Raw genomic sequence first — 16,560 nt, 5'->3', positions numbered from 1 at the left:
TGCCTTTATGGTTTGAGTCTTTTAACAGCCGTGAAAAATGGAGAAATGATGTTTTCGGCGGCAGCAGTGGACTTTGCTAGTCCGCGTACCCCTTTCACGGCCGTGCTCTGCTTCTGCAAGGTTTGCTGCCCGGCTCTGCAGAGGTGTTTACAAGGAATCCATTGCCTTTTGCAGCTGAAAGACGTGTCGAAAGAACAAAGAGAGTTTTGTGATGAAGTGTATCTGACTTCTCGCTGCTTTGCTTACCTTTTAAATGTAAAACTTCGTAATTTGCAAGGGCTTTTAGTTCTCAGGGCATCCCTATAAGATTCCACCAGCTTTCCTTCAGTCGAAAGCGGGGTTGTCTCAAAACCGCTCTCGAATGCATTTCTATTTTAATCCGCACCTTTGAATGCAGCCTGCCTTACTGGCTCCGGCAAATCGCCCTGCCCTGCCCCACCCGCCGCGCGCGCGGGCTGTGTCTGCTCTTTGCTGGCGTTACATCTCTCCCTTTGTGACTAAAAGTTGGTTTCATCAGCAAAGCATCGGCTCCCGCGCCGCTCTCGGAGCTCGCCTGCCTCGGGAAGTCGCTCAGACCTGCAGCCTCTGCAGGGCACGCGGGGGCATCTGTCGCCATACGTATAACTTTTAAATGGAAAATGTCTTTCTCAAAGGCTGTCGATGTCCAGTGGTCTGCAGTCCATGAGCAGTTGACTAGTCCAGGTGTTTCTGCTTCTGTTTCCGTGCTATGTGAATTGGGAATCCGAGAGAAGAGTGTGCAGGATGGAGGAGTTGAGGGTTTGTATTTCTGTTCTGACTGTACGGCAGTGACGGAGGGCTTGGGAAGGAACAGAAGGTTTACCTGGGGTCGTCTTAATTAAGGAAAACAGTAGTTGTTCTTGGTCTTTCTGTCTGCAGCTCTTCCTGTCAGAGCCTTTATCAGCTCTTAAGTACGAGAATGACTTTTTTGTTTGGTATGGATTGTCTGTCACGAGCAGTATTCAGGAAGAACTTGTTTTATTGAACATGATTTCTACTCTGTGGGTTGTATCACTGCATTTTGCCCCACTTATTTGAAACGTAGCCAGTTAAGGCTCTTAGAGCTGGACTGATTTTAAAAACTGCCAAATATTTTTCTGTGCTTTAATAAGATAAAAATCATAAGCTGAGACTGAGAGACAGTGCTGTTGACTCGAGACTGTGGGTTTCTGTGAGGTTTTTAAGGAGATCATTAACCCAGGTCTATCTCTTCACAGGACAGTCGGCCCAATATGTCAAGACCTCTGATCACTAGATCCCCTGCATCTCCATTGAACAACCAAGGCATCCCCACTCCAGCACAGCTCACAAAATCCAACGCACCAGTTCACATTGATGTGGGTGGGCACATGTATACCAGCAGCTTGGCCACGCTTACAAAATATCCCGATTCCAGGTAACTTTAAAAAGCTTGCTCTGCATGTCTTTCTTTGGCAACTACTTTTCTTCCATTTCATGCTTGGACGTCCTGGGGCTGTCTTAGAATGGTAAATTTAGTTCCTTTTGTTTCAAAATTAAATTAGGTTTCTTTGTTCGTAGGAAGTTAGAGACTGACTTTTCTTTCCCTGCTCCACTGTGTTTCAGACAAATGGCATTTCTGCAAATCCCTATGTGTATGTACTGAAACAAAGTCGATAGTAAAGAGCACTTACTTTCTACCACCTAGAAGTCTGGTTTTATGCCGGGACACCTGTTCTGTGGTACATTCAAAAACTGTAGTGATACTGCATTTAAATCCAAAGGTGGGGGTGTTGGGGTATTTGTTTTGTTTCTTTTGGAGCAGTAACCTCTCTCCTGTACTATCAACATGTAATCTCACATGTGTCACTTGAGGTAAAGGCAAGGTTGTATGTAACAAAATATAGGACAGTGTTATCTGAATACTTTTTATAGAATCTTAAGACTTTTCAAATAATTAGACCCTTAACTCTCACATACCTTCTGAATGAAACATTTGTGACTCTGGCAGCTTACTGGTATTAAGCAGTTGGAAAACTTCTGCATGCATGAGCAAGCAGTGTATGTAGAGTGGGTGAAATAAGAGTGCAGCTTTAAGAAAACAACTGTGCGTTGAACACAGTGTGTGTGGATGTTGCATGGTGGTGATGGCAGATAAACACTGTAGTGATACTGTAATTCTAAGAGTTGGTTATCAGTTAGCAGGTGTTGGTTGTGTCCACAGTATTAATCTATACCTTGCCCTTCACTGTCTGATCCTGCTCTAGAAGGAAGGCGGTGTTACCTTCATGGCCTTTCCAGTCGGGGGAAGTGTTTGAGTTTCTTGGTCCCACAACACTGCTCTGACTTGCCTTTCCAAAGGGTACAAGGCACGCTTCATGGGATGTGATTTTCTTCTAAGCACGGCTTTCACTACTACTACTGCCTCTGCAGCATTGCCTGTGTTGTTTTAGGTGGGACTGGAGTAGTGCTTCTGACACTAGGAGCTGACAGGGCTAGAGGAACAGAATGGTAAATAAAGGCGTATGAAAGAGAAACATCTGGGCACATGGCACATGCCTCCTCAAGGAAGGCCAGGCAGAAGGAAGTAATAGAAGCCATGCCAAAGCGCAGGCCTGCCAGGAGAGATTGAAGCAACGTCTGGAAAAACTTGAACTGTTCTTCAAAAACCAAATCTATTGTTTTGGGGAACTTTTTTTTAGGACATGCCTGTGTTCAGCTACTAGGAGTTGTGATTACTTAGCATTTTTTCAGTAGTTGTAGTAGAGATGGTGTCTGAAACTGTTGTGTGTGCAGTATGAGAGGCTGCTGCTATTAATGCATGCAGCTTCTGTTTCCATGTCAAATTGACCGGGACAGCATATTACTTTAAGTGAAGAAACACTAAAATGTCTTTCATAAGTGTGTATGGTGGCAGTGGAATTCAAGCTTAATGTATTCTGTGTTCAATTGAGCCATTGTAGCACTTGAAAGTGGAAGCTATGCCTGTAGTATCAAAACCGGTTTAATAAATTAAACATTTTAAAGCTCTTCAAACATAATTTAAAGAAAACCCAAACTCTGAGTTATAGTCGTTCTGTTTCAAGTCATTCTGACATGCGTTTGTGTTTCACTTCTGACAGTAAGTGTCTTTTGAACCGCTTGATGAGCGAATATTTCCACTGTAGCTGTTAGAACCTGGAATTCCCAGCCACTTCCAGAACTTGAGAGATTTTTTTTTTAACATTAGCAGCTTCAAAAGAGCAATTACTAAAGTCGTTTGGATGTCAAGACAATGGCATGAAGCAGTAAGCTGGCAATCACAATATAGTCGTTTGGGATTTGTCTGTAAGATTTTACCTTAACTTTTTATTATCCCAATGGTGGGGTGTGTATGTGTATGTACCTATATATATATATATATATATATATATACACATACATACAGGGTGAGTGCTGGTTACAAATTATCCAATAATATTTGGACCTTAATACAAATTGTTCCTTAGAGCCTGACCTGGTCAGTCTATATCTACAGTCTGACTTCGTTAGTGTTAATTAATCCAAGGTTTGGTCAACATTACTTGTATGTTTTCTTTTTCTACCAATATCATGTGTGTGAATGAGATCAAACCTAATGCAGGGTCTCATAGATATCTTTGGGCCAGTTGAAGCCTCCTGAGGCTTACTGTCATATGAAGTATTGTCTATGAAAAATAAGGTCTTGATTATCTTGCCTGAAAGAGCACTGCTCCAGGGATGAGTCAAGGCATAGGTTGCAGGCTCCAGCATCTAACAGGTTGAGACATGAAAGTCATTAGGCTTCTGACTCGTATTACATGTAGTCTAAGGGCCAGAAGCCTAAAATGAACCTTTCATCTGTGGGCCAGGTACCAGAGTCATCTTTCTTTGTGAGATTGAAAGGGTGATATCCAAACCAGCAGCTTTGGAGTCACTGTGACTTGCTGGTGTGAAGGAGACCTATCCTGATAGAGCAGTGTTTGCCTTGGAGCAAGTGTACTCTTCCTTCTCTTTTTGGGTTCAATAGCATCTCAACTTGTGCCTTTCTATTTTCTCCTTCTTGGACAGTAGAGTAGCAATTGTAAAGAGAACTTTAAAAAAGGGTTCCTTAAATGGTATCAGGTAAAGACTTGTAGCTTGTAGGGCTCATTTTCCATAATTCTTTTGTTAGATTCCCCCAAACTGATTTGTGTCTTGATATGTAAAATGTCTCCTGACGGGTATCCATTCATTCCTCCAAAGAAACCCAGGTGTGACTATAAAAGTGTCTTGCTACTTTGCTATGGAAAGACCATTGAGGTCTTCTCTCAAATACTCTTGTGATTGAAGAACCCAAGGAATTGGAGCCTGTCTGTGTTTTGGCCAAAGGCTGACACAGTGAAGGAATCCAACAGACAAGCAGCTTATCTAATAGATGGTTTGAACTGAGTAATCCTAGAATTTTAAATTCTGAAGCTGAAATAATGCTAAAAAAACGCTCGAATTCATTTAAAAATACAGTAGCATAGAATTCAAAGAAGCCCAGTTATATTCCAGACCAGGGAGAACCTACTGTTTTCACAAGGAAGATCCCGTATGATTATTTTGTCTCGTCAACAGGCTTCAGGTTCTCCCAAGACACCAGTGAGACCATGCCTCAGACATGATCTCATGCAGCTGAATAATACAATTTACCAGACTTAGGCTTCAAGAAGAGGCAATTTGAATCAATATGTCTACCAAGAAGACCTTGGTAAGGTCAGTCTGCTGAAAGAAAGAGTAATTTTCTTTAAATGCCTGAGGAGGGGGCAGGTGTCCTTTTGTGCAGCTTTCTCCACCAAAACTTTAGACCTTGATGCATTCACTCCTATTCAGATTGTTCCTCCTCCTTTTGAGTTATCAAATGATGGTTATTCATATGTCCATGTGAATGTACCAAACAAATTGTTTCTATTCTGTGAGGAATCTTACGGTTTTGGAATTTGTTCTGTTTTCAGCTAGGTCATTCCCTCCTCTTCTCAACAGCCTTTGGTTTACCTTAAGTTACCGGATCTGCAAGATGATATTTGGCAACACAAAGTCATCTCTTAAAGATTCGGGTGCGCTATATTTTTTTATTTTGTTTTTGCAAGTGAAGATTTAAAAAAATAGGTCTGCTTTCCACTGCCCAAAAGAAAACTCAAATTTTTTATTCCAGGGAAGATAGATAGAAGATGAGGGTCTGCTAAAGGAGCCTTTTCCTCTGAGAGCTGAGGCATATGCATGCTGTCTCATTGTTCTCTATGGTCACCAGAGAGTATGAGGCAAATTGGTTGAGGTTTTAGGATTTATGATAATGAGTAGAGGAAGCACAGACCTGTTAGTTCTGATATATGAACCTGAGCAGCCTACTGTTCTTCTTTCAGTGCATCGTCATCTTGCAGTAGGATCGAACCCTTTGCTTGGAGTCTGCATTCCTACATCTCTCAGCCTTAATGCTGTCTGTGTGGTATCTACCAAAAGTTATTGTGCACCAGGCTAAGACAGTCTCAACTGACTATCAGAACTAAATGGGAAGATGTTTAGCTTTGATCATATGAGCATCAGCTGTCTTATACCTCTGATATCAGCAGTGTTGTCTATCTCATATGTTCAAGGCATCTGGACTTTTAATTAGTTCTGTCCAAGTAATCTGTTAAATATATTTGCATAACACCATGGCACTGGATTGCTACATCCTGTATCCCCACTGTAGAATGGGAAGATTTCATTAAAAACCTTGTATATATTTCTTTATAGAACCTTTCTGGGTATCTGTTTGCGTTGCTACATCTCTCATCTTGAGTTACTCCCTGCATATGAAGATGGATTCTTCTTATATAGTATTTCACAATACTTCCAAATTTCTGCCCAGGGCTGTTTCAGGTTTTCATATGAACCAATCCATTTGTGTCCCAGTTTTCTTACCCAATCTTCACTCTCAGCCCTCAGGGAAATTAAATTTCACACACTTGGATCCAGTTAGGACACTGGCATTTTTTTGGTTAATAAGGGTTTCTTTTGCATCAAGAGCACAGACTTACTTGGGAGAATGCTCAGACTGTCCTTGGCCTTTTTTGACAGTTTGCGAGCAAGACTTATCCTTCATAGGTTATGTAGGTAGACCTCCAAGAGCATGCTGTGAATTAGGCAGGTTAGCACTGTTTACCTGTTTCAGAGCTTTGACAGTTTCTGTTGTCTGTAGACTGTCCCTCAGTTCCAAAATAAGACACCAATGTGGCCCTTAGTTCAGACTTTTGCAGGTTTCAACACCATGCTGGAGACTTCTGGTTCAGTAGGAGATCTGTTGTGGTGAGGGTGTTCTGCACTTTGTGTAGGGTTCCCTCTGGAATGCCTCCATGAGAGCAGCCCTGTGACACGTTTCCTACTCACCTTGGATAGTACGTCTCAAACTGCTGTAAGTGATGCTAGTTGTTTAAAGAAATAAATCCAAAGTTTTCTAACTAATGACCATTTGGGGATTTTATTTTTTTTTAAGGAAATACTGACAGAGTGGGTGTTGCTACATCTTTATTTCCACTCTCCTTAGTTGGATTCATCTTCCCGAAAGGTACATCTCTCTCTGTGGAGGTATTTGGTGATCTTTCTAGAGTAGCAACATCAAAGCCTGATGAGGTGGTAGTTCCTACAGTAGCTAGACTACAGTAGGCTTGCACTTTTTGAGAACAAACATTGTGTTGCAAGTTGTAAAGAGCAAGCTTCCTTGAGAGTTTTCAATATTGCGATACACTAGGTCTGTCTGCTGTGTTAGCCTGAATGGTCCAGGTCACAGATTTTTAGTATTTTGCAACATTCTTGTCGGGGGGGGAATAGGCAGAAGAAGTTGGCAGAGGCTCAGTTTAATCTTCGTTACCTATCCTGGCTTGCTCATCTGGTTATTCATCTTTTGTATTTCATCATTTGATTGCTGCATGGTCTTGTGGCAAGGGAAATGGAGGGCTTGGGTTAGGGAAATACATTGACTCTCTCACTGACTCGTCCTGTGATCCAAGATAACTGATTTAACTTTGAGCTTTGGTTGCTTCCTACCAAGGTTAACAAAAAAGCAATTTGTAAAATGGGATGATGATTGAAAGTGTAAAAGATTACTATCTCAAGCGTAAATATTTATAGATGCCAGTAACTGAGATAGAAACAGTTACTGTTTCTGTCTACTGTTGATGATGTTGGTATAATCAGTAACATGTATTAGTAAAAAATGAAATGTTGATTCATGAGGACCAGACTCAATACAGGTAGGCACAACTCAATACAGTTGTTTTGGTTGCTGTAACCACATGTACAAACTTGGGGAAAAAATAGAAACATAACTGTGAATGATAATATACTTTATGCCTATTTGAAGAAATTCACAGAATTTACACAACTGATATTGTAAAGAGAAACCTTTGTAACACACATCTGTCAATAAAGAGCTCATAGGGGTATTTTCTGGTCCTGGCTGAACCAAGATTAATTGTATCTTTAGGTGTGTATATTGAACTTAGGGTATATATTGATCTAATTTTGCCTCAATTAATGATCACCACAGGTCAGTCATCACTGTTGCCTCAGTAGAACATTTTCTGAATCTTAGTCCTGTAATATGTCTAATTTGCAAAGTCAGCAAGTCCTTGTTGTTGCTTGTGGCTGGTGACTAGGTGAAAGAAATAGCATGATCAGATTAGCAGGTTCTCACATCATGTGGTCAGTAACTGGTGGTAAGTCATCACTGGAAGGGCCATGGAGTTGATGTCTTCCTGTTCTAAGTGTCAGTAAAAGTGGTTTTGTGTATTATTTATTTGGAGGATAAAAAACAATAGTTTGTACTTCTTCAATGCTTTTGCAGTCAGATGTGTAAAATGACAGCAAAATCAAGACAGAGGATTGTTAGAGTACTCTTTGCATGTATGCACACCCAGAGAAAGTAGATGTGCAGGCTTTTATATTGCAGGGGTTCATGCCATGCTTATCTATAGCTGCGTGGCTATGACACTGTGGATGGAGATATTCAGGGGAATAAATTTATGCATTCAGGAGTGTTACAAAGCTAAAGGCTTCAGCTCTTTATTTCTGAGGCTAGTAGTCCTCTGAAGTAACAAACATTTTTCTTGAGGGGAAAGAAGAATATGCATATCCATATTGTCAGTATGGCTCATGGATGCCGTTCCAAGTAGGCTCATGTGAAGTTGTATAGGTTGGCTCAACCTGTAAGTCAGAGAGAGGAGAGCCTGTCAATAACTAGTTGAAGGGATGTGCTCTGAGAAATCCTTTCATTGCAAAGGCTGCTTGATATCAGCTCTGTGGATGGAAATTTGTCAGTGAGAAAGTTTGTTGTTGTACTGTTTGCACTTTTCTACCTGGTAGTGTGGCTTCATAAACCAGGCTGAAGGCACCCAAGTGCTATTTCTCATTCTAACTGACCAAGGAAATACCTGGGGAGGAAGAAAGGAGTGATGAGTCTATGGCTTTTGCTGTTCTGATAAGGAAAAGCCCATTAGAAACCGAGGTGGCACTGAAGTGTTCTGCTCATTGGTCATATCTGATAGGGTCCAGGTTTGAACCATAGTCTTGAGGTTCAGTGGTTTGTTTTGCCTTTTGCTGTACTCAGTCCTTGCACTCAGGAACCTCTGTGTGTTAGCGTCTCATCCTGCTCCCACATGACCTGTTAGTACTTCATTGGTCTTTCATAAATTGCAATGTAGCTGCTAAGCAAATTGGCATCTAGTACATACGTAATTGCAGAAGTAAACATTTGGTTTCCAGTTTTACCGTCAACACCCGGCCACCCCTTGTGTGTGTTTGGAGCTTTAGGATATAGATTCCAATTTCTGGCTTACTTCTTTCTGGTAATGATCAAACTTTTGACTGGGTTTCACACGTTTGCCATTTGGGGATGTATTTGCAAAGGTTGCATAGGCAATGGTGAAAACTGCTTTGGACCCAGTGGTTATCTGCACTCGTTTTAGTGCAAATGCATAAATGCTGTGTTGGCCCAGGAAACGTCACCAGTTCCTGTTACATGAATGTGTCTTCTAACTTAAATGGTTTGCAGTTTATTCAAATGTGGTCATGTCTTAACCAGACAACTGTCAGCTGACAAACTTTGTTTCTCCTTTGTGATTCATTCTCAATCTTTCTTTCCCTGCATGTTGCTGTCTCTGACTCCTGCCCTTCAGTATCTTTCTTCTGTCTCCATTATGCTCTGAGCATCGACCCTACTTCTATCATCTGAATTCCCTCATTGCTTTGTCTTCATTTCTCTTTCATCTTCACTTTTCTGACTCTGTTGAAAGGAGTTGGAGCTCATAGAAATCACAAGTGATCTGTACCTGACCAGATCAAGACACATTGCTTGCTTGTTTGTCCCTTTCTCCCCATACATCCTTGATTTTCTGGCTCCTGTTAATGGTGAGCTTCCTTTGAGTAGTTGAGCAGCCAGCATATTTTATAGATATCTCGGATGATGCTTTCACTTTTAGTGACATCAGTTGAAAGGATGCTCTGAGACTCGTTGATATTGATCTTTTTCATTAAGTCTTTGAATCGGTAATCAAATAAGCTATTTCCAGCTGTGATGTGTACATTAGCTTGGATCTGTAGGACTCTTCCAGCACAGTTGTTTCTCCACCTCATTTGGACAATTTTCTAGGCACTTTCAAGGCCCTTTCTGCCTGCTTCAGAGGACCGAGCGTCTCCTGCAACAGTTTAGAATCATAGAATTGTTTTGGTTGGAAAGGACCTTTAAGATCATCGAGTCCAACCATTAACCTAACACTGCCAAGTCCACCACTAAACAATATCCCTAAGCACTACATCTACTCGTCTTTTAAATACCTCTATGGATGGTGACTCCACCACTTCCCTGGGCAGTCTGTTCCACTCCTTGACAACCCTTTCAGTGAAGAACTTTTTCCTGATATCCAATCTAAACCTTCCCTGGCACAACTTGAGGCTGTTTCCTCTCATCCTATCGCTTGTTACTTGGGAGAAGAGACTAACACCCTTCTTGCTACAACCTCTTTTCAGGTACTTGTAGACAGCAATAAGGTCTCCCCTCAGCCTTCTTTTCTCTAGACTAAACAACCCCAGTTCTCTCAGCCACTCCTCATAAGACTTGTCCTCTAGACCCTTCACCAGCTTCGTTGCCCTTCTCTGGACTCACTCCAGCACCTTGATGTCTTCCTTGTAGTAAGGGGCCCAAAACTGAACACAGTATTTGAGCTGCGGCCTCAGCAATGCTGAGTACAGTAGGACGATCCCTTCCCTAGTCCTGCTGGCCACACTATTTCTGGTACAAGCCAGGATGCTGTTGGCCTTCTTGGCTGCCTGGGCACACTGCTGGCTCATATTCAGCTGGCCATCGATCAACACCCCCAGGTCCTTTTCCACCAGGCAGCTTTCCAGCCACTCTTCCTCAAGCCTGTAGCGGTGCATGGGGTTGTTGTGCCCCAAGTGCAGGACCCGACACTTAGCCTTGCTGAGCCTCATATGTTTGAAAGCATTTAAGGTGAGCTTGTAGCTACTTCTTGTGGCATGCTTTGTAGGGGCACGCTGTTAGGAAAGCAGTGGGCTCACGGTCACCTTCCCACCCAGTCCTTCCACTGTGCAGTGCCATGTGCACAGACACTTGGGCTAACTCAGGTGCTCAAAGCAATATAGCGCAACGCTCCACCTGGACTCGTTTATCCTGCTTCCAGCTAAGTCAGCTGTGCCGCGTCTGGTACCCAAGCTAATTACTGAAGACCTATCTTTTATATTTCTACACACCGCTGCGTTTTGCAGAACCTGCACTTGGTGAAGGAGAGCAATGCTGGCAATTCAGTTTCCATGAATCAAAAACTTTCTGTTTGTGAAGGATTAAAAAAGGTGAAAGGGGAGAGTAATAAAAAGATGCAGGGGTTTTGTTCATAAGATGAGGTAGTTTAGCATAGCAGTGTTAAATGCAATGGGGTATACTTCAGTAGTTCATCAATTTATAAAGATTAATTCTACCTCTTAGGCCCCAGTGGGGTTTTCATGTTAAAATGTGACATGCCTGTCAGTCAAATGGTAGACATAATTGTTCTTTAAGTGACCTATGAAAATCCCATTCCTTTTAATTAAAACTTGTATTTGTGGTTGCGCGCAGGCCATATTTGAACGGTAAAAACTCTTTTCATATGAGGCGTGTTGCAGGTAGAGAGCTGTCACAAGCTGTGTGACACACGCGTGAATCGAGGAGTGATTGAAGTCCCAGTGCAGCAACATGTGGCTCGCCTTCGGCTCCCGCTGACACGGAGGGAGATGGAGGGATAAGCAGCATCTCCCAGGACCACACCTAAACCCTTTGCATTCCTTGCCTAAGAAGTTGCTTGTAGTTACTTATTGTGGCATAGAAACTTATAATACACAGCATTTGCCATAAGTGTGTCACTTCAGAGCAAATGATGGATTACGTCCTTCCACACCCCAAAAATAATCTTTGTGCTGTAATTAAAAAATAAATGTTGCAATGTTGAATTGGAAATATTTTCTGCCATACAATGAATTTGTTTTGTTAGGTTGCCTGGATGTAATTGCAACAATGTCAGTGTATTAAACCCTTGTCACGGGGTAATGGTTTCCTGCCACTACACCGGTGCCAAGAACTGCTTTGCTTAGCAGCTCTATGGCTGTTTATCTCCATCAGCAGTAGTGATTATTTTGCTTTTGCGAAACTTCTTTTTCTTATTTTGTTGCCCATATGCATACTATAAATTATAGTTCTGTGCAAATGCTAACCACAAATCCTAAACAGTAGGAAGCCCTGCCATGTCAGAGAGCGGCTCCGCTGGGAGCTGGTTTTAGGTTCGCCCGAACTTGTCGGCAATCCGAGGGGAAGAAGGCGTTCCAAACCGTGAAGGTCTGCCGGGCCCCTTCTACCCATCTGAAAATTGATCCCTCTTAAACAGAGGGCCCTTGGGGTCTTACAGCTTCCATAAAAAATGAAAGCCCTTCCTGTCTTACAGCAGCGCAAGCAGTCAATACAAAAGAGAAAAATGATCTTTTAAGTGTATCCTATTGAATCCATTATCTCGAGGGCCCATGTGTGATGCTTCATCAAAACATCATCGTCTTGGTGATACATGGGGGAGAGGGTGAGGTGACATTTGGGGGATTTCAGAGAAAATGCTGCAGTACTCTCAGTGCCACAGGACAGGCTAAATATGATACGAGTCAGAAAATGAGAGCTGCAGAAAAACTGGTATGTTCCTCCTTATCACAAATTTATTTCATGTTTTACATGTTTGAAACACGCAAATCATTCAGAAAAAGTTTTGAATGTTTTTTTTGTAGGTATGAAAGTATTATTTGGCATCTCTTAGAATTGCTTTGCTTTCAATCCGAATACAAACTTTCTTTCAGATTTTTTGCATTACAGTGATAAAGAAAATAAGGCAAGAAGAACAATCAGTGTTTATACCATCAGTGCATTCTAGCCTTGTTTTGGGAGGTTGTGAAAGGGTTGGACTGCACTATCATGAGCTAAATTGGTGTTGAATTTCTGGTCCTTGTGAGCAAGCGTGTCAGAAATATTAGTTTTTAAACACTGAAGTGTTTTAAATCTCGTGCATGCCTGTATTAATGATTCGTATGTTTTTCTTAGACTAGCATGAAAGAAAGATCTTTGATTTCTGCTGTTCTGAGTTTGCAGTATTTACCTCATGGCATAGTGGTGTTTTTTACCAGATTATATGGCTAGGAGCAGATTTTTTGCTGTCGGTGTTTCCTTACTGCAAATAAGGAGGATGTTGCTCTTCGGTAGATTATATGCAATAAAAAGGAAAAGAAATCAGATTTGTTTTCAATAATCAGTAGTATCGATAATTCAAAAGTGCTACCAAAAAAAAAAATGTATTCTTGGAGGGCAAAGGGAAGAATGAAGAAGTATTTTAGAATGCAACTGATTTGTCAAACTCGCATCCTTTGGGGTGTCCTCCATTTCCTTTGGTGAAAGGCTTGCTTAAATAAACTGAGTAGTAGGCAGTGGGTGTGTGCTTTTGCACAACATACACCCAGGTGCTTTGTTGGCCAGGGTGATCCTAAAGGCAGAGCACTGTCAACATTCCTAATTGGTTATTACCCAATAACGCACACCCTCCAGTGTCTTGGGACTACAAAACACTTTTTACCTAGCCTTCCTACATGAATAATGAAGCACTTCAAATATTCATCCAATTATAGTCTGCCTCTCTCTTAACTAAGGGTTGCCAAATGCAATTGGACATACTTCTCACATAAAAATTCAGGCTATATCTATGTTGGAAGGCTTTAGTCATAATTCTTGACTTCTGGGGAGAGATTAGATAACACCATGGTGGTAATTTCTCCAGCCTCAAAAGCTATTGTTTATTCACTTTTTCTATTAAATTCTACTTTACTAGCAGTATAATTTCAGAGTTTTAGAAAAAATGTATTTTTTTCTTAATTTTGTATGTGGAGCTTGTCACATGAAACTGCTCATGTTCTGTTTGAAACAATAAGATGATTTGCTTGTTCTCCAAGTGCTGTGTATACAGCTGCATATTACTGAAGTCATCATCAAGCATGTGAAAAGCAGACAGTTAGCACCCTCTACTCCACTCTCGTGAGACCCCACCTGGAGTACTGCGTCCACATCTGGGGGCACCAACATAAGAAGGACATGGAGCTTTTGGAGCGAGTCCAGAGGAGGGCCACCAAGATGATCAGAGGGCTGGAGCACCTCTCCTATGAAGACAGGCTGAGAGAGTTGGGGCTGTTCAGCCTGGAGAAGAGAAGGCTCTAGGGAGACGTTATAGCAGCCTTCCAGTACCTGAAGGGGGCCTACAGGAAAGTGGGAGAGGGGCTTTTTACAAGGGCATGTAGTGACAGGACGAGGGGGAACGCTTTTAAACTGAAAGAGGGTAGATTTAGATTACATATGAAGAAGAAAATCTTTACTGTGAGGGTAGTGAGGCACTGGAACAGGTTGCCCAGAGAAGCTGTGGATGCCCTCTCCCTGGGAGTGTTTAAGGCCAGATTGGATGAGATTTTGAGCAACCTGGTCTAGTGGAAAGGTGTCCCTGCCTGTGTCAGGGGGGTTGGAACTAGATGATCTCTAAGGTCCCTTCCAACCCAAACCATTCTATGATTCTATGTTTAGTTTTCAAATATGTAGACTGTATTTATTTTCCTTTTCTAGCTTGTCAAAACATTTTGCTGCCCATCATGATTGACTCCTGATATGCCAGCGTCTGACTTTTAAATGGATTTTTCTCATGTCTTATCAACATTCTCAAAAACCCTGTCCCCATCCTTTGTAGAATATGAAGGTTTAATTTCACTTTACTAGCTTCTCCTGTGAATAAGCTCCCCTGAAGGTTAATCTTCCCTCTGGCCTTCCGAAATCTGATGAAGGTGTTGTGCCATACACAGACTAACAGAATGGTTAGGGTTGGAAGGGACCTCTGGAGATCATCCAGTCCAACCCCCTGCCAAAGCAGGTTCCTCTAGAGCATGTTGCACAGGGTCGTGTCCAGGCTTCAGAGAAACCCCTTCTTTGTCTTGTCTAAGTGTTCGGGGATAATAAGTAATAAGCCAGTAAAGTGCTCCCAAAATTAGATGTGGAATTTAATTTTGCCCATGTTCACAGACTCCAAGGAGCAAACATGTCTGACTTTGATCTTGCAAAGAAGCCTGAGCTGCTGTCTGCAGTCATACAGTGGCTGTTTCTATACCCCTCAGTATTGTTTAGCAGAGGATTTTCCATGAAGATCAACCAGCCCTTGAAGTGTAGTGGCAAAATAACCCTTCCTTTGGACGGTGTTATGAAGATCAAGTCTTAGTCAACACTTCTCACTGATCCCTGCAAAGCCGTCACTAACTGCCTTTGCATTAACGGCGTAGATGTGGCAGACTTCTTCCTTCCAGCAGTGTAAACCCCTGGGGCATATCCCTGCCAGAGGTCTTTTACCATCCAGGCAGGTAGGTATCGGCTGCTGGCAATTAGAGGCAGCAAAGATCACTTGCGTGCTCGCGCTGCTGCTGCCCACTGCGGCTGGAGCTCTGCGTTGGCTGCTGGGTGCAGGGATGGAGTGGGGCTTATGGGCGCAGTAGGATTTGGGGAGAGGATCTGACAGGGGAAGCTGCAAGCAAATCTCAGTCCTCTTGCTGCTTTTCTATTGACTGTATCGCTGCAACATCAGTGGAAATATCATAGAGCCCAACCTGACCTCAGGTGCCTTCTCCCTCCTGTTAAAACCCATCATGAAGCTGGTGCTCAGCAGCGTTTGTTTTTTTTTTTTTTGGTAGGCACCTTGCAGTCTTCCCTTCTAAGGGAAGAAAAGCTGTGCAAAAGTGAGTGTCGAAAAACTGTGCAAAAGTGAGTGTCTGAGGACTGCACCGTAGGTTTCCCCCACAGAGGGCTGCTTGGTTAATGCAATAAATACAGACTTTTGTGCATGTGGTGGTTAGCAAGAGGATACAGTTTGATGGTCTGGCTTCATAGTCAGAGTTGCTTGTTTTAAGACATTCTCTTTCTCCAGTCCCCTTCCTTTCATTGTGTTAATTGGTTTCTGCCTGCCTTTAAACTCTCAAAAAGCAGGGTTTTTTAGGAAGGTAATGGAAAATAATCAGAATTATCCCATAGCCCCAAACTGTTTATTGTAACACGATCAGCTTCTGGAGAGGTGGGGGTGGAGAGCTTTAATGAAACAGTGCCAGTCTTGATTACGCCAAACTATTTTCAGGCTTCTGCACCTTTCGATAATGTCGTTCTGTAGATCTCCTGTAAAGATAGTAGAAAACAATTATATCTATGCCTTGTTGTGATGCAAGAGAAAAAATCAGAAATCTACCAAAACACCTGGATTTCTGCTAAATTAAAATTTTATTACGTTCAGATATAGAGCAAAAAGTATTGGTACTAAGTAGCTACGCAAGTGGAGGGGGTAATACAAGGTTGTTGTAACATGTTTTCTTTTCAGCAAGGACAGGGAGGAAGAGAACTTTTTGAAACAGTTTTCTGTCCCTGAAAATGCCTATATTGGAACTGGCATTATTCAAAAAAACTGTAGTTTTGCAATTCAGGATTTTTCTCACTAAATTGTTAGCTTTTTTCTTATTGTTGTTGGTAAGGGAGTCATAGCCTTTTGGCATACGTACCTGTGTTGGTTGCTGATCAGTTCTTTTGCAGTTCCAGTCGTTAGCGCAAGCTGCAACTTAATCTGTTGGTATGAGTTGTGCAGTGGTACCAATACCTGGGGACAAGGGCAGATGCAACATAGAAAGACCCTTAGGCAAGGGCTTTTTTTTTCCTTTTTTAATCTAAGCATAGTTAAATTTAGTTCTGTCTTTTTAGAGAAAGTTTTCAAAGTTAAGTGAATGAAATAATGAAAACAAAAACTCAAGCAGTAGGCTGCTCCCTGATCAACATCTTTCTGCTAGTTCATAAGCATTCCTCAGTTTGGTGGGGTGGGCTGGGCTGCCCTCCATAGGTGTCTGCATCTTGTCCGTTGGCTGTAGCTCGAACCTAGAGTCAGCTTGCTTCAACACCCTGCTAAAATACTTGGGGCTGACTGTCTGCATTTAGGCAATGGGGATTCT

The 16,560-nt window shown here is 42.1% G+C and overlaps 1 protein-coding gene across 1 annotated transcript in view; it reads left to right on the top strand.

Annotated features, from left to right (window-relative positions):
- KCTD1 (potassium channel tetramerization domain containing 1) overlaps positions 1 to 16,560 on the top strand; it is a 67,762-nt gene that overhangs the window by 32,683 nt on the left and 18,519 nt on the right. The window contains exon 2 of the mRNA XM_068396657.1: positions 1,236 to 1,414. Within this exon, the coding sequence (XP_068252758.1) occupies positions 1,236 to 1,414 (179 nt within the window). The remainder of the gene's footprint in view (positions 1 to 1,235; positions 1,415 to 16,560) is intronic.

Source organism: Nyctibius grandis, chromosome 3 (genome assembly GCF_013368605.1).
Source record: "Nyctibius grandis isolate bNycGra1 chromosome 3, bNycGra1.pri, whole genome shotgun sequence".
NCBI classification, from domain to species: domain Eukaryota; kingdom Metazoa; phylum Chordata; class Aves; order Nyctibiiformes; family Nyctibiidae; genus Nyctibius; species Nyctibius grandis.
The sequence above is the reverse complement of the archived record's forward strand: the minus strand, read 5'-3'. Positions and strand labels throughout refer to the sequence as shown.